Below are 23982 nucleotides of genomic sequence, written 5' to 3'. Positions count from 1 at the left end.
ACAGGAAGCGGAAGTTGCGGCGGCTGCGCGCGGCTGCGGCGGCGCACGCGGGGTTGGCGGCCGTTTCCTGCGGGGCCCACCCGGCACCCGGCCTGGCCCGGCGACTACGGGTGAGGCGGGGAGGGGGCGGGGAGCCGCGCCTCCGCCGGCGTCTGGTCGGGGACGCCGTCGTGGTTCGTAGTGGTGAGGCTGCCGAGGGCCGGTGGCGGGGCTGCGGGCCTTTATATAAAGGGGTGTTTTTGTGTCGTTGCAGGCAGCTCGCGAGGAGCCTTCCTGCTGGCGAACGGGGCAGCCTTCGCGGCGCTCCCCGCTGGGGTGCGTTTGTTGTTCGGGGCGGGCTGACGTCGCTCCCGTTCCTTCCTCCCTCCCTGCAGCAGGGGTAGCCGAGCCGCTTTTCGAGCCGTCGCCGCGAGCCGGCTTCGTGTGTGCCCCGAGATTGCCGTCGGCTCCTTTTCTTCTGAGGCCTTGCTGAGTTTTAATTATTTGTAGGTTCTGGTGGTTGTAAAGTAATTTAAGATGTTTGTACCGCTCGGTTTTAGCTCGGTAATTGACTCTTGTGTTAGGAGACGTTGGTTGGGAATGGTTAAATGTCCAAAGAATTGGATTGTTTACGGATAAGGGCTGTTTTATTTGACTACTGTGGGCCTGCAACTTTAAACTTGCATCTTTATTTTATTTATTTTTTCTCATCCTGTGCTTTTTCTGTGTTATGGCTGCTGCAACGATAGTTCATGATACATCAGAAGCTGTAGAGCTCTGTGCTCCCTGTGGGTTATACCTTAAACCCATTACAAAAATGACCATCAGTGTGGCACTTCCTCAGCTGAAACAACCCGGAAAGTCCATTTCGAACTGGGAAGTGATGGAAAGACTGAAAGGGATGGTGCAAACCCATCAGTTTTCCACTCTGCGGATTTCCAAAAGCACGATGGATTTCATCCGGTTCGAAGGAGAGGTTGAAAACAAAAGTTTAGTCAAGTCTTTCCTTGCGTGCCTCGACGGCAAAACGATCAAGCTGAGTGGCTTCTCTGACATCTTGAAAGTCCGTGCCGCAGAATACAAGATTGACTTTCCTACCAGGCATGACTGGGATTCGTTTTTCCGTGATGCAAAAGACATGAATGAAACTTTGCCAGGGGAAAGGCCGGATACCATTCATCTAGAAGGCTTACCTTGTAAGTGGTTTGCAGCAAAGGACTCCGGCTCAGAAAAGCCAAGTGAAGAAGTCCTTACGAAAGTTTTCCAGAAATTTGGAGAAATACGTAATGTGGACATACCCATGTTGGACCCTTACAGAGAAGAAATGACTGGCAGAAATTTTCACACGTTCAGCTTTGGAGGCCATTTAAATTTTGAAGCTTATGTTCAGTATCGGGAGTATGCAGGTTTCATTAAAGCCATGAATGCCCTGCGAGGGATGAAGCTGATGTTTAAAGGCGATGATGGCAAGGCTGTGGCTTGCAATATAAAGGTGAGAAGCTGTTGTCACAGATAAATGTTAATTTCATAGTGCCTAAAGCCTACAGTTGTTTACCAGCTGGCATTACTGTATGGTGAGAACAGCTGGCATTACTATACGGTTTGGGGAACCAGACCTAATGCAGTTCTAAACGGAAAGTGATAGAATAAACATGCCGTTAGTCTGTAAACAAAGCAGGATGAGGCTTTGCTCTCGCCCTTTTTTTTTTTTCCCCTAAACAAAGCATTTACTGATATGAAAACAGCTAAGCAACTACCAAATATTGGGAACGTTACTTGTTAGATGGATTTTATAAAGTAATATATATTTGCAAATCTTGTGTTTTAATTTAAAAAATAATTTGTAGCAAATTCAGACTTGCTATGGCTGACTTTGAAGTGCATTTTCTTTTGTATACACTAACAATTAGAAATTCTGGGAAGAGCAATAGCCTTTATATTTAATACCTGTGTTGATAAGGAGCTCTATCTGTCAGGTGTCAGAATTGTGAAGTAATGCTGCGTGGTTTCTATGGCCTGTGGAATACTGAGTTAATTGTGATTAGTGTACTTCATGAACAGAAAGGCCATTCAAACATTGAAACAACGTGTTAGCCTATTTCTCTGCGAATCCAGTGTATTGAATTCATAATATTTACATGCTGAGTTCTTCAGATCTTTTTCTCCGTGACCTCGTTGTCTTAGAAGTTATTGGTGGGAGATTATCTGTCCGTCTCTTCACGTTATATCTGTGCAAGTATGGCCTAAGGAAAGGTTGTGATATGTTAGGAGACTTGTCTGTGTATTTGTATATTGGCTGAATTGCTTGCTTATTTCAGTATATTTGATTTTCATTCATCCAATGAGCAAGCAGATTTCAGGAAAAAGCTTGAGTACTCATTTATGTAATTTGGGAGCATGCAAATATTAATTTATTAAGTTCTAATTTAGGCAGTTACTATCTTGTTATCAAAGTTGGTCAGCTGAAACATACACAGTGTTGTACCTATACCCTCCTATTCTCAAGGGGATGTGAAATTCAAACTGTCACTTGCGTGCAGTGGATTGAGGTTCCCAAATTTAGTTTCTCTGTGCAAGAGTATGCATGCCTTCCTGGCAGCTGTCCTGGAATTGATAGCAGAGAGAGAAGACTGTGTCTGTGCTGTCAAGACAGATCACTTTCATGCGAGGTCAGAAGACTGTCCAGCTCTGTTTCTACAGGACTTTTATTGAAACGTTGTTTTTATGTTGTTTGACCAAATTACACTGCACGGTATGTATTCCTTCTTCTGTGCTCCATGGTTCATGTCTTCCACAATACAGCAGCCTGTGTTACAGATCCCTGCTTGCACGTGGGTGGTATTGCAGAGTTATAAAATCACTTGGCGGTTTGGGTTGGAAGCGACGTTGAAGATCATCTATTTCCGAATGCTCTTCTGTGGACAGAGGTGCTGCCCACTAGACCAGGTTGTGGTATTTCACACAGGATTTGAGGACACCACGAGTGCGATGTGTGTTCTTGGGTGCAGCTGGACATGGCTAAGTTGTGTCCATGCATTCTAGAAGATGAGCATTTCCCCAGATCTCACTGTTCAGTTGTATGCAGCATCATCATGTTCTGTTTCCTGTGTTAAATCTATAGCTATAAGCAACAGCCTAATATATCTCAATTTGTGAATCTTTAGGCTAGTATGGGTGAGCAGGCACTTGCTTAAACCAGATGCTAAATGTTTTAGGACTGTTTATTTTCCCCAGAAGAACTTCAGGATTGCAGGGTTGCACACAAAGGGAAGCCTCTGTTAAGGCCCATTTCTGCCTAGAGTTGTGGCATACATGAGTTGAAATTTCAATTTGCTATTCTGGAAAACATTGGACAGCCTGGCCCTGAACCTCATGCAGTTTACAGCTGGCTGTCAAAACACAGAAAAGTGTAAATTGGTACCTCATTGTTCTAGCATGTAGGAAGTAACCTTCAGAGACATTTCCCAGTCATCATCTTATGGTTCTTTAGTGCTTGTTTGTTTTGAAAAACACTTTGTTTCTGACTGTATTTACACTGTCATTTGTTCTTTTTTTTGTTGTTGTTGTTGTTTGTTTGCTCTGTTTACTTACATCCCTTTTAACTTATATTCTATAAAGGTTTCTTTTGACTCAACAAAACACCTCAGTGATGCATCAATTAAGAAGCGTCAGCTTGAAAGGCAGAAGCTTCAAGAGCTTGAAAAGCAGAGAGAAGAACAAAAACGCCGGGAGAAGGAAGCTGAGGAAAAACAAAGGGAGGAAGAAAGGTAGTTATTGCTTATGGCTCTCAGTTATATCCTGAACAGTAAAGTATGGCTAAACTGCAGTTACTCATTCCTGTTTGCATCTATAGAAAACAACTGAGTACTTGAGAAGTTTACTTACTCCTGCAGCTGAAGCAAAGCACTTAAAAATGAGTGAGAATATTGTAGTCCTTTCAAGGTAGTAAAGTTCAGGGATCATGGGACTTGGAGATGAAGAAGAACAGTTTGAACTTTTTTTTTTCTGTAAGTATTTAATTGTAGGGTCTTGAAACACATTTCTTCTACTAGTAAGTAACAAATATTGTGAAGTTTGTTTGCTCGTAGCATTGGTATTTTTCTAGAAAAGAATGAGATGAAAGCATATTGAACAGTGGTATTTTAAGAAAATGGATGTAAATCCAGATGTCACATGACAATTATTCAGAATATAACTGTTAATGCAGATTTTTTATGCCCATTTGTTTTGATGGGTATAATTTCTCACTGCTTAATTTTTAATTATTTAACAGTTTCTAGAAGTGTGATGTAAACCATCTTATTGAAGCAGAACTATTAATTTACTCAGTAAGTTATTTAGGTTGTCACATATACTTTTGTTTGGTTCAACATAACAAACCTGCAAAATAGTCAGTTTCTTTAAAATAATCCATTGTAAGTCTGATCTCAGAAACCTTTAGCATAAGCTACCGTTTTTCCTTGGTGCCTGCAATAAAAAGTACCAACCCACACACTCGTTAATTGGTTTGGAAATTTTCATCTCACTGTGATGATTGATGCCTAGCTGCCCAGTAATGTATCATTATTGTCCCTATAGAATTGGTTTTGTTTTGTTTTGTTTTTTTTAATCTCTTATAACCATGTTTTATGTTTGAATATCAGCATATTTTTAAATATTGACAAGCTGGTGATTGTTTTTATCAGCACACGTAAGGGCTAAAAAAAATGCACTGTTTTTTATTTCAGTTATTCAGTAATCAACAAACGTATATTAAGAAAAAAACTAATTCAGAGTACGAAATATATTTTTATATATAGCCAGAGTCTAAAGTTGCACCTGCCCTAGACAAGGTAAAAATCTAATCTCGTTTTAGGAAGCAGAGAGAACTTGAAGAATATGAGAGAGAGAGAAAAAGAGAAGAAAAACTGCGCAAGAGAGAACAGAAGCAGAAAGATCGTGAAGTTCGACGAAACAAAAAACAGCTTGAGAAACTTCAAGCTGAAGAACAAAAGAAACTTCAAGAGAAGATAAAGTTAGAAGAAAGGAAGCTCCTGTTGGCACAGAGAAATCTTCAGTCCATTAGGCTAATTGCAGAACTGCTAAGCAGGGCAAAGGTAACTATTATTTATTGCAAAAGCTAATGAGAAACCTGGCAGAACAACTGATGTAGGTGGGAGTGGGGGGCTGCTGCTCCTCATGGGGTTGTACGAAACCTGTTGTTCAGATCAAAAATTCAAAACATTGCAATGAGCCCTTGGCAAAAAGTGCACATAAAGGTGAATGGAAAAGTGAACTTGAATCTGTAGTCCTTGCAAGACTAATTGGCAGTCCTCTCAAGGCTAGGAAAAGAATGTAAACATGATAACGTTAATTAAACAGGCGCTAAGATATAAGACTCCTCATTTCTGATTTGGGTTTTGGTACTCTTTCCACTGTAGCCTTCAGCAGTTCCACTATTTTGGGTTTCAGAGAAAGGAGTTTCATTATTTAATGTTTAAAAAACATGTAGAATGATTCGTACTCAGGAGCAAGTACTGTCAATTAAAGTTTTGAATGTTAGAGTTTGTCTCTAATGGTGATGGTTTTATTTTTTCTCTAGTATTTGATTAAGATTTGGGTAAAGTTTTGTTAAGGTATTATGTAATACACTTGAAATTTTTTTTTTGCAGGAATGAAAAGCAGTGTGGCAAAGCACACTTTGTTCTTTGATGCTGGTCTATCTCAGTAGTGTTTTTGAATTAGAGCTCATACAGGGCTAAATGGTCAATTGTATGCTGGGAGAAAAGAGGAGTAGTTCTTGTGGGCTTTGTGGCCAAGTAGACTCATAAAATAGGAGTTTTTTTTTTCTGTCTATAATATTGAGGACTGCACCAAGCCATTTGGGGTGGAATTAAAAAAAAAAAAAGTTTGAATCTCTCTTTAATGTCATGTGTCAGTAAAGTGATTGACAATGTGAGAATCAGTTTCTACGTGACTGCTTTTTTTTTTTTTAATAGATCTATTGTAAAGTAGTTTATGAATTATGGGTCACAAAACTGTAGGAGAAATTAAGTTTTAAATTTGTCTGAAACCTTCAAGTGTTGAGCTTGAGAATTATGCAATTCGAAATATTTGATATGTTGCTCTTGCTTGTGTGTTACATTTCTCATACTAAGGGTGCATAAAGATGAAACTCTTCTTTGCACTGTGAAACTGCTGAAACTGAATCCATAAAATTCTTGTCGATGTTATACTGATATTTCACCTTACAACAACTGCATGTTATTACAGCATTATTTATTTGTTTATTTATTTATTTTTCTCTCCTGTAGCAGAGGAAGCAATCCTTTTATTTTAGGACCTTCAACGTCTGTTCATAAGACATTTTATTTTCTTACCAGTTTGCTGCTTACGTGTTATGGTACGACTTGAAAGCATGAACAGATCTATAAGTATTTTCTTTACTGTTACTTTCCCTTTCATTGTCTTTCAGACTGTAAAGCTTTTGGAACAAGAACAAAATGAAGAAAAGATCCGTCTTCAGCAACTAGAGGAGAAACGAAAGCTTCAGGAGGCTGAGCTCAGACGTGTGGAAGAAGAAAAAGAAAGAGCACTGGGGTTGCAAAGAAAAGAAAAAGAACTGAGGGAGAAACTACTGAACAATCTTCTTAGCAAGAAAATGGATGCAGTTCATCAAAGCAAAGAAGAAATGGAAGCATCTCAGTCTGGCACTGTGAAAATTGCTAGTGATGTTCCGCACACCGTGTCATCCAGCTGCATCACTTCTACCTCAGGACAGGCTGTTACAGACAAACTGGCATCAGACTCTCAAAGAGAACTACCATCCCCTGAGAATGTAGATGCTCAGTGCAAGTATTTGAATGGCAATATTCATGACAGAGTTGATGTCAAAGAAGGTCAGAAACTTCATACCACGGACTCGGAGAGGTGTTCAGAGAAAAGAAGTTCAACACTGTCATGTGTTCCTGCCAATAACCAGAAGCAGAATACCTGCAAGAAGGACTCACGCTGTGAGCAAAGCAAACAAAGCACAGAGCCAAGGAGAAGAAAGAGCCGTTCATGTAGCAGCATAAACACTGATGAGAGTAAGGGTAAGCGAGAGAGAACCAGGCACAGAAGAGATGCGAGTTACCAGGATGAAAGAAGGAGGAGGGAAAGGAGGTATTATAGACACTCTAGCAGAAGTTACAGTCCTCGACGAAGTCATAGTCCTCGTCGAAGAAGTGTAAGCCCCAGACGTTCACATTATAGAAGAACTCACAGTAGTGAACGTAAACGAGACAGAAGAGAAAAAAGCCGTAGTCGCAGAAGCTCAAGCAGGAAACGAAGGTACCGGAGGAGATCACTGAGTAAGCAGAGGAGTACTTGGAGTGGGTAGTGGAGGCCCCGACTGTTTGAAAAGGCTGTGGTTGGACACAAGGGCCAGAAAGTCATAAATGAGACCTCACTGGTGTGACTGCTATAAGAAAACACTTCTGATTCAACCAATGCATAACTTGCGTCTAGTCCCTAAAATAGATGCCTGATTTTTTTGAAGTTCTGTTGTGCTTTGTTGTCTCTTTCTAGGTTTCTACCACAATGTAGTTGTACTGCTCGTATTTGAATTCCTACTGTGCTAAAAGCCAACCTGCTTTCTCGATTTCTTTTTTTTTTTTTTTTTTTTTTTTTCAGTTTTCTAAATTGTAATTTCAGCTGATTTACTTTTTCCTCTCTTATGTATGTGCCAGTTACAGGAACTCCAGTTGTGACAAGCTTTGACCTACAGATTTATCTAAAATGCTTTCTGGTGTACTTAATGAAATCATGTTTAACAAAGTAGAATTTTTCCTGATTGAGACAGATAACAAGACTTTCTTATGATTCTTAAAACTGACTATTAAGATATGCAGGAAATCTTTTAAACTGCTGTGATTCCTTCATACATCTGTATAGTGCCAGGCTTTGTTGCCCAAGCTATTCTGGTATGTGATGCCCTTTGTGTAGTAATACTTTCCATGTAAGAAAGGCACACTGGTGTAGGAAGTAAAAAGCAGTGGTAAAAAGGTGGAAAAGTTGTTTTGTTGCCTTGTTGACATACTTGGCTTTTAATTACTTCGGGTGATGTTAGAGCCACTTGAAGCGTTTTTTCAGGTACGTACAGAGCTAGCCATTGTCTTTTGAAAAAGGGGCCTTCTTGCTAAATTATTTTTACTTGTGGTGTTGGAAAGTAGGGCTGCAGTGTCTCTTGTTAAATGCATTTAAGACTACATTTGCTTCTAAAATGGAGCTCAGGAATATGAAAAGCTATAACGTTACAGTGAAAGAGTTTATTTTGCCTTTTTATGGTAAAATTAAAGAGAAACCTGTTTCCAGTGAACTGAAGTTGCTGTTTTCATGTGTCAGTATGTTAATATCTGCAGAATTGTTGTATGAGAATCATTTTGTTTAAAACAAACAAACATTTGAATAATGAGGCTTAGCTGCTTGTCTTGCCAGTCCTGTCATTTACAGCTGCATCCACTGTTAATTCAGCAGGATGTGTGCTCCTGGGGTGCAGTTTTCCCTACACTGATGTGGGGAGTGCCTCTTTGTTTCTCTCCTTGAATCCACAGACTGATTTATCTAGTCATCTCAATACCACCAGTCTCCTGAATTCCGAGCAGCTGCTTTTGTTGATGAGTTAATTTTCTACAGTCTTTGCTGAAGTATTAGAAATCTATCTAGTTGAAGATAAACTTATATTTTGTAACAGTTTGGCTGAAACCCACTATAATGTTGATTGCAAGTTTTGATGGAATGCCTGTTTGTAAACCTCTGTGACTCTCTTTAGCCTGCTATCAAATAACTGATGTGCTATCCATGGTAACGTCATATTTGAGGGAAGGGGAAAAAAAAACAACTGTGATTCCATCTGCAGTTCTGTAAGGAGTTGACCTAAGGCTGTCAATACCAATGTTTTTGAGCTCAGGGTTAGGATTCTTACTAGTTTAGTATTTCCACAATGTATCCTGTGGATTTCCACTGGGATTTATGTCAGGATCTTGGCAATTAATATATGTAATTACATATATGTAATATATGTAATGCTAGTATGTAGTGCTACTTTCAGGAGGTCTTCAGGCTGTTAATGCACTGTGTTATTGCCAGATATGAAAGCGCTTAAGGCAGTGGCAGTCATCAAAAAGTGTTCATATTAGGAAAATCCAAGAGATATTATTTCTCGATACAAAAGAAAGCAGTGCTGGATAGGTGGTTTGGCTTTTCGCTCTAAAGAAGGCACCAAGAGTAGGCTTGATATCCCAGCCTGAAGTGATTAAATTCAGGTTAAGTTCCCCTGATGTCCAATGCAGTGTCTGAGGTCAGAGCAATTAGGGGCTGACAGAGGCAAGGGGAAGGATGTTCATCTGTCAGGCTTTGATTGTTTAGCCTGACACACCATATTGAGCACTGTCTTCATACAACATACAAAAAGTACAGTAACATAAAGTATTCAGTTGATTAAAAGCCTAAAAGTGCTTTGAAGCTACTTGCAAATGCTTACTTAAAATGTCAGGAGAGAATATGAAGGTAGTGGTCTTTCAGCCAGCTCGACCCAATCACAGCCTCTTAAAACTGCTGCTTAAAGTTGCCCAATAAATATGCTCACTGCAGAATTTCATCTAGTATTAACACTTTGAGGTATTGTTTCAGATGCATGTTTTGCTTCAAAGCTCTCCAAAGTCTTTCCAGTGCTGAATCCACTGAAATGAATATTGCATCCTGTTTCCTTGTAACCTGGGTCTGGCTGGGCTAACGTTAACTTCATTCATAGCAGTGAGCAGGTTGATGGTGCTTGGTTGTTGTTATTCAGTTACATAGTGAGATGCACAGTGACATGGACTCCAAAACAAACAAAACAATAATGCCATCCTATGGTACCTGGGACTGCAAGATAATTTTTTGTCAGCTGAATGACTGGCATGGTACAGCTGGTCTATAAAGAAGTACCACTTCTTTGTCTACTCCATCTGTTCTATCTGTTGGTAACCCAGGACTCAGCATGTTCTAGTCTATTTCACTCTATCTGGCCTTGTTAATGATGCCTATAGCTGAATGCTTTTGTACTGCAAGTAACCAACAGCACCCACAAGGCAGTCAGTTTAAAACCTGTTCAGATATTTTTCTATTCTGTGATAAGTGTGGATGTACCGTGGAACTGTAGTGGGCGCCACCACGTTTGTGTTATTGGTTCCCAAATTCAGCATTGATGATGTCTTTGAACTGCAAAGAAACTTGTTGAGACTGTAATCTTTTGATACAAACACAGCTATAATTATGTTCTGCTCTGCCCAATACCATCTATTAAAATTTTTTTCTTATTGCTGAGGTATGTGCTTGTAATACTTCAAAAACCTCGGTGGTGCGATAACATGGAGAACATTATTTTTGATAGTAATCACTTGTTCTGTATTGATTATATGTCATTATATCTCTACCAAGTGCATTTTAGAGGTCTTTGTGTTTCAAATGAAAGAATCTGGAATACCAGCAGGCTTTATAATGGCTTCTAGAAGATTACATATTACAGTCACTGATATTTTACGCTCTTCTGGAAGAATATTGTGATGCTGATTGTCTGCTTGTATTTGCAGGACTGACTTTGAGGAGCTGAAAAAATTAGTTGGTCTTTACCTTCTTTAACATTCATTAAGAGTTAACAACTAATAATTATCAAAGACATCCCAAAATGCTTTTGAAGTACTGAATTTATATTGATATGGTGATTATTGGACAGATACCGACTAACACGTAAGGCTACTCTGTTAACTTTACTCTCGGGCATTTAGCTGCTAGAAATCCAACTGTGAGAATATCTGCAAAGGTATCTATTTGCGTGTTTTAACTCCTGAAATTGGGCTATGAGAATTATGTACCAATGGTTATCTGACTCTTACTCCTTGCTTTCACTTGCTGTGAGATATGCATTACTTTTGCTTCATTGCATCGAAGTTATCATGTATTATCCCATTTGTTAGTGTTCCTATTTATTTCCCTTGCAAAGTGACTGGAAATAGAGATTGATATCAGCGTTTTTATCTGAAATATGGCTGGAAGAGTAGCTTATTCAACAGAAACTACTTCCTATACACAGGAATGCTCCAAGCCCTTCAGTCTCTTGTTGTGAGGCTTTTCATCTGCTTACTGGTTGCCGTGGTAATTTTGATAATGGGCAAGTCTTACTGCCAGAAGTAATCGGGATGAGTAAGAAGTGGTTACTAAAACCATGACTATATCCGTATTTCTTCTAATTGAGTCTGCCTTTGTAGAGTAAGCTATTCAGTGACATAAAATAAAGGGATATGGGTGATTAGGTTGTGCTAATAAAACGCTTCAAATGTCATGTGAAAATAGCGTCTTGAAAACTGTTAAGAGTAAATGGTAATTTTAACACTGGCTTCCAACATAGCAAATATGGGATTGTGTAGTTGATGACTGATCAGTGCAGTCTGGACATCACAGGTGTCAGCTTTAAGGCAGTTTTGAACACACTGTAAGAGACTTGCAGCTGCTCGTGTTTAAGAGCAGGGGTACAGGTATTAGTTAAGGCAGCAATTAAACTGAGTAGTTTGGTATGTGCCTTAATTTATAAATGGGTAAGGAAAAACAACCTCTGTTATCTTGTATTGTTATGCAGGTTAAATCTTTTTTAAATTATGATTAAAAGAAAATATATGCATTGCCTATGTCTGATATGCTGCCTTTGAGGTTTGGTTATAATCTGGATGCAACAGTCATTTCATTAAGTTTATATTGTATTATATTGATGTGGTCCTTCTCCAGCCTGACAAGCATGTTAATTGCAGAGTCTCTCTTGCAGCATCACAATAAATTTACAGAGCTGTCTCTAGAGTGTGTATAAGGCTGCAAACGGGTTGCAGTTCTTCCTTCAGTATGGGGGATGCAGAAGCTATCCCATTGCTGTCTTATGTTCTTATGTGTGTCACTTTACTGGTATCAAAAGGAAGTGTACCAGTATTTTTCTGTTGTACCTAATCGGAAGACTGAAGGCCTGTAATGCATGGCCTTTTTTTTTTGTTTGTTTTGTTTTGTTTTCCTAATCATAATACAGAAAGCACACTGTACCAATTTTCCTCTTTCACGCTGTATGGCCCCAACAGCATCTTCTGCTACCTAACAATAAATCTATAGATTGCTTTTGCCGTAGGTACAGGTACAACTTCTGAAAGTATAAAGCTGTTTGGAATGTTCTTCAGTTGATAATTAATCTAGTCACATGTGCACTGTGGCAGCTGTAAAGTGAGTTCCAGCTGGTCTGGGTGGGATGCTCAGGAGTGCCATCCTTGAAACGATTATTTGTAGGACAAAGAAAAGGGTTGATGGTGTGGGGGTTCTCTGGGCAGCCCAGAAGTCTCAACCTGTCCAGCAGCAAGTGCCCGAGCAAGTACTTATCTTGCAGGGATAGATCTTCCCTGCAATTCTGTGCATGACTATGGGAATATGCCTGAGTAATCTCCTAGGAAGTACTAGTAGGAGTGTCTGCTACTGTCTACCTTAACCAGGAAAGGGAAGGACTGTCAGTGTCTTTCCCTTTTGCTGTCTGCCCTGAATGTTGATCACAAAGAGCATAAGGCTGTAACAAGCATTTGAGATGTGTCAGCAGGTGATAAGAGGGGTGCTTACCTATGTCAAGCCATGGGGAGACTTGTCACTGAAGCTCAGTTTGGAAGTAACAGATTGCTTATGGCTTCAAATATGTTCTCAATCAGAGTTTCTGCTGAGAAAGGGGAAAGAGACTGAGCTGGGTATACAGGATTTCCTGCCCACTACAAATGTCTGCCACTACTGTATGTGATGTAAACAGGAAAAACTAAAACTAGCTGTTTTCAAAACTGGTAGCTGAACATGAGAAGAACAAGAAGTGAAAAAGAAGAAAGTTTCATTGAAGCTGGATGTTCAGACAAAGAAAAAGTATGATACTGTCTTAGCTTGTTAGCATCCAGCACCAGCTATTATCTTAATGAACTTCCAGGACAACAGACACCTGACAATAAGCTCAGTATGTTTAGAGGCTGAATGTTAGTGAGAACAGTTGTTTCCATGGTAGTGTTACAGAAGCTTGTTGGTGTTGTCGTGTCCCCGAGACTTATTGCTCGTAAAGAAAGTTGTATGCATGAAAATACTGTCAGCTGTCACTTCTCACCAGCAGGCACATTAATTTCACTTGAAATATGCTTTATTCATTAAGAATTTCTTTTAAGCATTATACAAAAATGGTGTTTTGTTTTTGTCATATTTGTCTGTAGTGCAAAGATGAATTTATTACCAGAGCAGAAACCTGAAGATAAAGTATCAGCTTTAGCCTGAGTGTGATCTAAGTGCTATGACAAAAACCTCGATGGGGTTTTCAGAGGCAGAAATCCACTGCAAGTTCATCTCCATGAATGCATTTTTAGCTTACAAGGGGCTTAGGCTTTAAGCCCCAGTAAAGTTTACTTGGAAACAGCAACACAGTGCATGTGGCTCTAGATCAATCTGATGCGAGTTATCCGTAACCCTCCTCCCCTATATCTCTCTGCTGGTAGTAATCCCATTAGATGATTGCATCTGGTGTCCTTGACAGATGCATTTAGTCAATTGAAAAAGAACTCCAGGTGGTTTAATCGACTGTGTGGTTGTTTTATAACCAGAGCCTCTTGTACCTACAACTTTGCCTCAAGTGGAGTGGATCTATGGCTCATTACTGGGCTCTATCAGTTATGCACATAACCATTTTGTTATTTAGTTAGAACTACGAGAATTGAGATGTTTTAAGCGTTTTCTTTTCCTGTAGAACTGTCTTTAGAATGGGTCTGAGGAACAGGGGAGAACGGTTTTAGATTTGGTGAAGTGAATGAAATTTGCAGAATCACAATTCCAATATGCGTTACCTAAATGATAGCTGTGATTAGTCAATATCTTTTGGGGGATAGCTGGGGAAGATGGCTTTTTTTTTTTTTTTTTTCTTTTTTTCAGTGTAGCTGTGTTATTGGAATCTGTTGTCTAGTTTTCCTTCAAAGAAGCCACCTCTTGTTGTATAAATCAGCTCACATTTTACAGTCGCGGGCAAGGATGTATGGTTTGATCTGCAGCATTCACAATACAAAACCAGCAGAATCTAATCTGTACAGACACATCAGGCAAGGCCATAACACTGTACTTGCAGGCTGTGTTGTCCAGGATGGTGAACTCTGTTTGTACAGTTTGGGTGAACTGTAGCTTCTTTATGTTTGGCAGAAACGCTTTGGTAATGCAGTACACCTTGTGTTGTTAGAATATAGGAAACATAGATGGTTTTTGCATTGTGTAGAGAGGGGAAAAAGGCTGATAACCTACTTCAAGAATTAGTTACAGTTAGCTAGTTATATTTCACTGTTTTATTACTGGCTAAAACAAATACAGTATTTTCTGGCTATAATGAACATAATAGAAAATATGGATTGTCAAAAGGAAACTTTCAGTTATTAAAGTTTTGCTGCATCCTCAGAGTGGCAAAAAGGAAAGTATAGGAAACTGAATTGGCCTGTTTCTTCTAAAAATGAGGTAGGATCGAAGGAAAAGCACTGAACTGGCCTTCTGCAGTTGCAGATAAATACAACCCTAATTCCTAGGAAAAGGAGAACATCAAAATTTTATGTTGGGACAGTACTATAAGTGCACCTTTTTAAAGATGCAGTGGGATAAAGTACACGAAGTGTTGAGCTGCATTGTATTGCTCAGGTTTTGACTGTTAACCTTACTGCTGAAGCACAGAAAAAAAACTACAACTGGAAAAGCATTATTTTGTAACATGTTGCCATGGCCATATCACCCAAGTCAGGTCTGATTTAATCTTATTGACTGAAGGGTCACTAAATGTGTAATATAAAAACTGGGATTCTTTCCTTTCTAGAAAGGGCCTGCTTTTACAAAATGCTGAGGGCATGATGACCAGCATTTACAAGCTGGTGTAATGAACAGTGGGGCTGATGATGAAGATGACATCTATTCCATGTCTGTCATTTGGAGGTCATCTCATGGTCACCTGCAAAATAAAGGAAAACATGAGGAGTAAGTTTAGGGCTGGTTTTTTTTTTTTTTTGGTAGACTTTGCTTGTGTGACAATTGTCAGAACAAATTGATCACTGTGACAAAGCAGGACAGCAGACAGGCTCTTGTAGCCTCTCCTTGGTCTTGCTGTTTCTGTACCTATGGATAGAGTGTGCTTCATGGCAGTCTGTGGACTTGTGCCTGTCACAGCACTTCTCAGGTCCCCTCCTGCATGCTTTGCAGTAGTTATGCCATTCTTTAAATTGTATGGCTAAGGCTTGATGTCACGCTATTCTAATCTGAACAGGTCCCTGTTTCAGTGGGATCAAGGTAAAGATTGTGTGTGTTCTCCTAGCTCATGATGATTGATGGATGAGTGAAACTGGGAAGGTCAGAGATGCTTGGCTTGGCTAGGAGGATGTCTAGACCTTTCTGAACTGAATGGATGCTCCTCCACTCATAACCCATGAGAATGTCCCAGTTTCACTTCTGAAGAAGCATGCCACCAAGTTGTCTTCTGTCCTCTGGTCCCATTTCATTGGGCTTCCTGTACTAGGAATGTCTCTCAGCATCAAGACATCAATGTGATGGGATAGAGCTGCTTTTGAAGAAGCCTAGGATAAGACTTGGGTTTGGTTTATGAACTGGTGCATTATACTGAGTTCAGGTTCTTCATATCTGCTCTGTAGTGTGATCTTCAGAGCTCGTTTTTTCCTCAGACATCTTCAACTTTCAGTTGTTTCTGAAATACCATCATGTTAATTGACCACTGAACCAATGGTACTGCTTTAATCTGCACCAACACTTCTTAGCCTGGTTCTTGATGATGAAAGATGCAAAGAAATAGTTGAGGCTGCCTTAAAAAAACTGTTGAAGGTAAATAACTTAGCTTATGTGTTTGTTAACCAAAGTGTTTCTCAGAAGCAATGAGATTAAGTGGATCAGCTGGTGTGCTGTGCCTAGTGGAAAGAAGCTTATTTAAATTAAGAGGAGCAGAGAACCTGTGCCTCAGTACTAAAGGAAGATGGACTCCACAGAAGACCTTGACTATCCTCAAATCATCTTTCAATACAGCAATGGATTTTTAGTCTCAAAGGTAAGAACCATAAATCAGTCTTGGATAGAAATCTTAAAAGCAAAGTGAAAAAAATACTCAAGGATCTCACCTTAGTTCCTTAATCTAAATCTTTTTTTAGAAAGAAAATTGTCTCATAGGAAACTATCCTATCTCCTCATCTAGCTGTGAAGGAAATTTGAGAAGACAAAAGTTTGAGAACTTTGGCTCCTCAGGTTAGAGTTAATGTTTATTGAGATCCCACTGACCTTAGGATGAGCAGATCTTGTCTCTGCTGGAGGCTTTGAAAGCACAGTGCTTTATAGCTGAGAACTTGTTGTCTGCCTCAAATGAGCAAGGCTCCTTACATCATGGGATTTCTCTTTTTTTTTTGTTTTTTGTTTGGAGTTTGAGAGCCAGAAGACTGCCTTGCGTTTCTGCCTTTTCCCTTTTCATACCCAACACATGGTGAGATTTTTCAGATATGTTCAGAGAGAGTTTCCTTTCTTCTCACATGATTTTTTTGATTTATATTTTGCAGAAGGCAATTTTTGGTAACTTCCATTTTTTGTCACTTTTTGACTTTAAAAGGATGGTCTTTAAAGCTGTTTTTTCCAGACAGCGTCTGATCATGGCACAAGGTTAGAATGAATAGTTGTAATTTCCTTAACACTTGCTGATGTTTGCCTTTGTGTGTGGACATAGGCAGAAAAATCCTGTCTTCCAATGCAGTGGAGGTTTTTTCTTCATTTACAACTCTAGTTATCTTTCCTACTGTCTTCTGCTGCACCTCTAGCCAACATGGTAACAAAAGGAATACACTTCAGAGGTCTGTAAATGCTGTTGAATCCAAAGGCTCCAGAAGTGCAGAACACTTAGTGAAGAGAGGAAAAAATAAATGACGACAGACATTTCTGCTTGGTGAGAAATAAGATTGCCCAGCACTTTCAAAATTAAAAGCAATATGGTGTTTTTGAGAAACAGTCTCAACTTTGGTTAAGCCATGCTGTTCTCACTGAGGGTAAGAGTAGCTTCCCTTGGACTTTATCAAATCACCTTAGATATCAGTAGTCCAATGAGCTGATGACGTTATGCAGGTTTTGGGGGGCTTTTAGGTGGCCAATGAAATAGGTTATCTGTTACTTACAAATTTGACTGTTTACAGCTAGAGAAGGATATTTTTCTTGTTATGTGTAGTTGTGTATGTCTGTCTTAAGGCTTCTCTATAAAGCTTATACACACACCTTCACTCTTTTTGAAAAGACAGTGCATTTTTGTTGGCCTGAATAAGGCTGCCATCTCTGTTGAGACAAAACTCCCTTCCCTGGAGACTCTGCTGTAGCTGTGGACTTTGGTACCTGAAAATAAATCAGTCGTGTGTGGGCATTACTCAAAGAGGGTCTACAGAGTGGGATATCCACCCCTTCCCTGTAGCATATGTTAAATAATTAGTTGAAAGGGGAGGGGGAAAAAAAAAAAGAAAGAAAAAAAGAATGACGCCCTCCTCTGAATAAGACCAAACCAACAAAACATAAAGCCAACAAACTCACAGTCTTACCTTTGCTTAAGTTCTCCAAGCCAAAAAAAAAAACAAAAAAAAACCGAAAAACAAACAAAAAACAAACAAACAAACAAAAAAAAAAAGCAACCAAACAAGTGAGACTTGTAAATGTGTTCTGAAACAAAGCTAAAATCAAGAACATTCACAACTGAAGAATGGCCCTTAAGCACGAACTTTGTAAGTCTGAAAAAAAACTGTTTGGTTTGGCTAGTAAACATAAAAATAAGGTTGCACTATAAGGAATCTATGGCATTATCAGTGCTTAGAGAATATTCAGCTGGACTTGTGCATATGAAATAATTTTTTTTTCAGGTAAAAAGATATTTTATTATGTGTATATTTTCTCCAACAAAGCAACTTGGAAATGAAATTAACTTTGGTACTTTCACCTGAGCCCTTCCTCTCACTTCCAGGTTATGTTCACTGCCTGTGAGTTAGGAGTGTTCGATCTTCTGCTGGAGTCAGGACAACCTCTATCTTTAGATGTCATTGCTGCTCGCTTGGGTACAAGCATCATGGGGATGGAAAGACTTCTGGATGCCTGTGTGGGATTGAAGCTTTTGGCAGTAGAGCTGAGACGAGAAGGAGGTAAAGAAGGAAGATGAAGGGGAATCGCAGAATGGTTGAGATTGACGGGGACCTCTGGGTTCATCTGGTCTGACTCCTTTCCAGCAGGGCCACCCAGAGCAGGGTGCCCAGATCAATGTCCAGGCAGCTATTGGAGATCTCCAAGGAGGAGAATCTACAGCCTCTGGGAGCCCGTGCTTTTTCACCCACACAACACAGAAGTACTGTCTGGTGTTCAGACTTCCCTTATTCTTGTTTGTGCCCACTGCCTCTTGTCCTGGTACTGGGCATCATGAAAGAGAGCCTGGCTCCATCTTCTTTGCACCCTTTAAAGGGTAGAAAGAAGAAACGAAAACTCTTAGAGTTCTCATGATTTTGAAACTGAGGTCAAGTGTGAGGAAAGGTGATACCTAGTCTTAGGCTGGTTGCCATAGCTTAAAGAAGAGATCATCTGAAAGAGAAGCAGGAAATGTTGGCATGATTGGAGACATACAGAAACTCTCTCTTGGGGTTTCCTTTATCTCTAAACTTCTTTGTGCAAGAGCTTTAAGTGATCTTGTACAAGATAACTATCACTACAGAGCTTGTCTCCAGAGAAGTCTGATGTGTGGGCATGATTTTAAGTTTTAAAACAAAATGTGAAGGCAACTTAAAAGCACATTTTTTTTTCTTTGGAAGTTTTGCCATTGTGTGAAGGAGCTTGTTAGGTTTTCTGGTCTGAACTGAGAAGTGACAGGAATTCCATCTTGCCCTGGAGTCTGTGAGTCCATGTAATCAGAAAAGGCTGTGCCCATCAAACAGCTAGTGATGATGAACTTTGAAATGTTTGAGTCCTGGTGTGGTTGTGTTTTCTTGCCCTGTTTCAGGCTTACAGCAGGTGCTCTAGGAGTTCAGGGAACTTATTCTGACAGCAGAAGCATGCAGATAAATAATGAACCTTACAAAATGTTCCTCTTACTGTTCCTGAGATGTTTGACTCTGAAGGAAACACAGGTAGATAGTGTTTACCCATGCTGAATGGGACAGTGCAGGTTTCACCAGCCCTCACCACCCCCAGAATACTGTGCTACACATTACCTTTGGAAGAACTAAGTGTAGAAGCAACGTGTTTCTCTATTGGGATGTACAGATATGTTCTGATAATATGTATATATATCATGCTGTACAATGGGCTTGGCAAGATGATATCGTATATGTTAGTAAATGTATTTATTTCACCTCTTAGCCTTCTACAGAAACACAGAAATTTCCAATATCTACCTTACGAAGTCAAGTCCCAAGTCTCAGTATCATATTATGATGTATTACTCCAATACCGTCTACTTGTGCTGGCACTACCTGACTGATGCTGTGAGGTGAGGAGAAGGATGTGGGTGTTGCAGGCTACTTTGCTACATTTGTGTGTCTCTTCTTAGCATCCCTAGAAGGGGCACAGGAGATGTTGGATGGTTCTGAGAAAATAAAATTACAAAAAAAAAAATCTACTGCTGTTGCTACTGCATGTTTGTCCATTTCTCCTCCTATCTCCTCCCTAGAGTAGACCTAGAAAGGACCTCTGTGTGTTTTGGTATTTGGGAGACAACTTGTTCATTGCAGTTGCTTTTATTTTTGGAGACATCAAAATAAATGTTGATTAGCAATGACTAAGGATACTTCTATTGCAAAGGCATAATAGAGTAGCTCACTGTAGGGCATGGAGTCTCACTTATTCTAGTCTGCAACAAATGAACAAACTGGCTATGCATGAAGGTGGTGATTGGTGATCATCACACCAGTTTTGCACCTCTGCCTCAAATGTAGCTCCATGGAGAACAAGACATTCTTGTTGAAATATTTTGTCATCTTTTGGGAGTGGCAGGCAGGGATGTCATTACATCCATGGCACAGAGACATATAGTCTGTCTACTAACCTCAGCTCCTGTGTGTGTTTGCAGTAAAGAGGGAATCCATGCTAATATGCTAATGTGTTTTTTTTTTTTTTATTTTATTGCTATTTTAGAGAAGGAAGAAATCAATATGAAAGAGCTTTTGGCATTTCATCTGAAGACCTCTTTGGAGCCATGTACAGGTATTAGTATATTAATATGAATATATTTCTTGTGGTAGGCAAAATTTGTTTTTAATTATGACTGAGTTTTAATATTGTGATGTGAGAATTCAATTCATTAAAAACATCATGCAGAGTTTTCCCGTCTCAGCAATATCCATTACTGGAACACTTGGATATTTTGAATAGGAATGTATAATTTCCTATTATGAAAAAGAAATCTCAGGTCTCCCTGAAGTACAAGAACTAGCAGTAATACACTCATTGACTTTGCTATATTTAATTCCCAATTCAAGTGCATCAGTGCATACCTATTCCTTTTTGCTGGATAAGTCTCAAGCTAGGTTTATGTGCAAAGGGAAGATATTGGTTGCAAATAAAATGAGATGTCAATGCTTAAGCTAAATTTCTTAGTAAGAATTCTATGATAAAGAGTCACTAAGAATACTATGAGTTACATTTCTAAGTTACGTTTCTGCATGCTGTGTCTGTTACTAGATCAGAAGAAGAAATGCTGAAGTTCTTGGCTGGCCAGAACTCAATCTGGAGTATATGTGGCAGAGATGTACTTACTGCATTTGACCTTTCTCCTTTCACACAGATTTATGACCTGGGAGGTGAGCATCAGCAGATCTTTTTCAAAAAGCTGAATTATTTTTTCAAGCTTGAGGAGGGCAAATAAAAAAAAAAATACAGAAGAGCATCTCCTATTTTATATGATGGGCAAAGCAATGGAAAGAAGGTTATATCTTAATCTTGTCAGCAACAGAGAGATGTTTTCTCATTCTATATGTGTTGTTAAAAAATATTAGACTGGTGTGAGTATTAGGAAGCTCAAGTTTTTGTCCGTGGATTCTCATATGTGCGTAGAGTGGCTCATCTTGATTACATGTCAGATTTGCTCTTTTGTATTTCCTTGCTTGATATGTTCTTCCAGTGCCAGACTCTTTCTCCTACAGTCAGTGCCATTATATTGATGTGCCATTATGCCTGCACTCTCTTTCCCCATTGCTGCTGAGCACTGCTGAGATTTATGGAACCTGTTAGGTTACCTTACTGCTCCATCCCTCACTTGGCAGCTCTGTTTTTCACTTCCCACCTTTTGTGACCCACCACTGGCTGAGGTGCTGTGTAAGGGCTGTAAGAGCTGGAGTTGACCCTGCAGGCTGGAATGGCCACTCCCATCCTTCCTCTTCCTTTTCTATGGCACTTGAGGACAAACGTATGCCATCAGGTGCCATAGAGCTGGATGCACCACTTGCTGACGTTGCTTTACAGTAGGTGTGCAGAACAAGGTGGTTTTGTTTCAGCACTGATCTACTTTTCTCTCCACAAAGGTGGTGGAGGAGCTCTGGCCCAAGAATGTGTTTTCTTGTATCCAAATTGCACAGTCACAATTTATGACCTGCCCAAAGTTGTACAAGTGGCCAAAGAGCGATTGGTTCCCCCAGAGGAGCAACGGATTGCCTTCCATGAAGGTAGGTGCAGACATCTCTGTAGGAAGGTGCTAGCAGTGGTGGGGCGATGTAGGCCTGCAGGGTTGTGGTGGGCATGGGTTGCCTATGGCTGGTTGCTCACTGGGGAGACTGGTGACCAAAAGTGCCCTTGTTCAACACTGCCTTGAATTAGTCACTTATCCAGACAACATGAAAGTATTGACAGCCAAAGTTGGTGTGCAGAGCAGCTTAAATATCTTTAAGCACTCCCAAAAGCAAATCTGTCAGGGTTGTATTGTCACAGCTTTTTAACAACTGCCATGCTGTGTTGCAAGCTCACTTATATTCCCTCGTCTCCTGTATAGGCCTTCTAGCAGATGCATGGAACACCTCCCCTGCTCCGAGCAAGGGGTTTTCCCTCCCTGGTTGTGACTGCTAGGCTTCTGTCATATTTCAGGCTTTGAATGTGGATGAGCTAACCCATGTTCCTCTTATCCAGTCCTCAAATAGCCTTTGTACCATCTGCGATGAAAATGTGTTTAGGGACATCTTGTGTTTAATGTCTTCAGAAATCTTTATTGAAAGGACTTAGTATTGCTTAAAGTTATGAGAAAAGAAAGAAGCTTTCGAAGAAGGGAAGAAATATGTTAAAGCAAAGATGAAGAAACAGGGGAAAGGCTGTATATGTATAGTGATGTGAAGAACTAGGAGTGCTGGTGAGAAAGTAAGCTGTGAATAGAAAAATATGAATGCAGTAAATGCAGTACACCAGATGCTGAGTAAAAGGCATGACTGTGTAACTAGTGTTAGGAGGTGCAAACATGTGTTTTCTCCTGATGGATTTATGGTGTACCTCCATTTTACTGGGTTAGTCTGTTGAGGTCTGACGTGGGTCATGGGTCAAACCCAGAGTCCTTACATCTTAAGAGAACAAAAGATACTTGCTGAACCTCCTCTTTGTTTCAGGAGTTTTGTGTGGAACACGTATTTTGCTTTACAGGAGATTTCTTTAAAGATTCAATCCCTGAAGCTGACCTCTACATTTTATCAAAGATACTGCATGATTGGAATGATGAAAAATGTGGGCAGCTGCTGGCAGAAGTTTATAAGGCCTGCAGACCTGGTAGGTGTGAGCTTTGGGGAAAAGAAAGGGAGACTCCCACCCATTAGTTATATGGATCACACAGCTTCAGCAACGGGGTAGCCAAAAAGTGTGATGCTCCAATGCCTTTGCTCCCTTCTTGTCCTCTGTGATGAAAAAACAAGACTTAACTTAGAGGCTGCTGCTTCTGGAAAGAACAGAATAGGATCTGGTCTAACAACTCAATTGAAAAACATCCCATCTTCGCAGGGTTTTCATAACACTCTTTGTTCAACCAGGTGGTGGAGTGCTACTGGTTGAATCACTCCTGAGAGGAGACAGAAGCGGACCTGTGGAAACCCAGCTGTATTCATTGAACATGTTGGTGCAGACAGAAGGAAAGGAACGAACAGCAGCTGAGTACAGCGAGCTCCTTGGGGCAGCTGGCTTCAGGGACGTCCGAGTCAGGAGAACTGGAAAAATCTATGATGCTGTTCTGGGGAGGAAATGATAGTGTCTTTTATTCTGTATTACTAAGTACTCGTGGACAAATGTGATATTCTTTTCGTAGAAGGCTATTATAGATGTAGTTTTTATTGAAGGAAGTCAACTTCTCTGTTAGCTGATTATCAGGAGAATCATTAATAATATACTTTCGGTGCAGATAGGTTGTGAATTCAGCAGCCTGACTAGGGCTTGCCTTTGAATCTGAATAGCACAGAGAGAACTTGACATCTGTTCCACAGTAAATTACCCATGAAAGAAATGTGCAGTGTTGCTGCTAACCACTTTACATATATTTCTTTTTTATTTTTATTTTAACAGAGTACCTGACAAAAGCGAAGCTGAATTTTCATTTGTGGATTCCAGCATAATAAAACTGACCACTGTACTGAGCTCTGTTATACGCTTTTTTTTATTCCTTGGAACCAAAGTATTATAAGACGACTTATTATATCCTTGTGGTTTATCTTGTCTGAGTTTCCAGAGAAAATCTCTTTGAGGTTTGGTGATTTTTAGCATGTAAAATTACTTATTTTTAAATTTCTTCTGGATTTGTGTTGAAGTTGAGAGAGAAAATTTTGTAGTCTAACTTGATGATTAGCTAAGCCTGGTGACGTTACTGAGGGAGTGGTGAGGTACTGAAGCAGGTTGCCTGTAGAGGTTGTGTTTGCTCTGCTCCTGGAGGTATTCAAGGCTAGACTGGATGCTTCTCCATTTCTGTGATTT

General features: G+C 39.9%; 2 protein-coding genes across 3 annotated transcripts; both read left to right on the top strand.

Moving 5' to 3' along the window:
- On the top strand, window positions 1-23770 carry ASMT (acetylserotonin O-methyltransferase). 2 transcript variants are annotated; one of them, XM_048934481.1, is made up of 10 exons: window positions 1-110; window positions 254-315; window positions 15918-16102; window positions 18035-18209; window positions 19414-19543; window positions 20188-20256; window positions 20734-20852; window positions 21573-21713; window positions 22672-22794; window positions 23052-23770. In XM_048934481.1, the coding sequence occupies exons 3-10, from the start codon at window positions 16031-16033 to the stop codon at window positions 23261-23263; spliced, it is 1041 nt and encodes a 346-aa protein (XP_048790438.1). In that variant the 5' UTR covers window positions 1-110; window positions 254-315; window positions 15918-16030; the 3' UTR covers window positions 23264-23770. The 2 variants fall into 2 exon arrangements, with proteins under 2 accessions (XP_048790438.1, XP_048790439.1); XM_048934482.1 differs by having other exon boundaries at window positions 63-173.
- Window positions 309-8317, top strand: AKAP17A (A-kinase anchoring protein 17A). The gene is made up of 4 exons (XM_048934451.1): window positions 309-1471; window positions 3598-3746; window positions 4835-5075; window positions 6434-8317. The coding sequence occupies exons 1-4, from the start codon at window positions 710-712 to the stop codon at window positions 7337-7339; spliced, it is 2058 nt and encodes a 685-aa protein (XP_048790408.1). The 5' UTR covers window positions 309-709; the 3' UTR covers window positions 7340-8317.
- Window positions 23771-23982: the final 212 nt, after the last annotated feature.

The sequence above is a fragment of the Lagopus muta genome, chromosome 1 (genome assembly GCF_023343835.1).
Source record: "Lagopus muta isolate bLagMut1 chromosome 1, bLagMut1 primary, whole genome shotgun sequence".
NCBI classification, from domain to species: Eukaryota; Metazoa; Chordata; class Aves; order Galliformes; family Phasianidae; genus Lagopus; species Lagopus muta.
This window is presented reverse-complemented; position numbering and strand designations above follow the sequence as displayed.

Excerpts from the sequence above, each read along its gene's own strand:
- AKAP17A (XM_048934451.1), top strand. The coding sequence starts at position 710 with ATGGCTGCTGCAACGATAGTTCATGATACATCAGAAGCTGTAGAGCTC. Across the intron at positions 1,472-3,597 it reads CTGTGGCTTGCAATATAAAG|GTTTCTTTTGACTCAACAAA; the intron begins GTGAGAAGCTGT and ends TATTCTATAAAG. Across the intron at positions 3,747-4,834 it reads AAACAAAGGGAGGAAGAAAG|GAAGCAGAGAGAACTTGAAG; the intron begins GTAGTTATTGCT and ends ATCTCGTTTTAG.
- ASMT (XM_048934481.1), top strand. The coding sequence starts at position 16,031 with ATGGACTCCACAGAAGACCTTGACTATCCTCAAATCATCTTTCAATAC. Across the intron at positions 18,210-19,413 it reads AGAGCTGAGACGAGAAGGAG|CCTTCTACAGAAACACAGAA; the intron begins GTAAAGAAGGAA and ends TTCACCTCTTAG. Across the intron at positions 19,544-20,187 it reads TACCTGACTGATGCTGTGAG|AGAAGGAAGAAATCAATATG; the intron begins GTGAGGAGAAGG and ends TTGCTATTTTAG.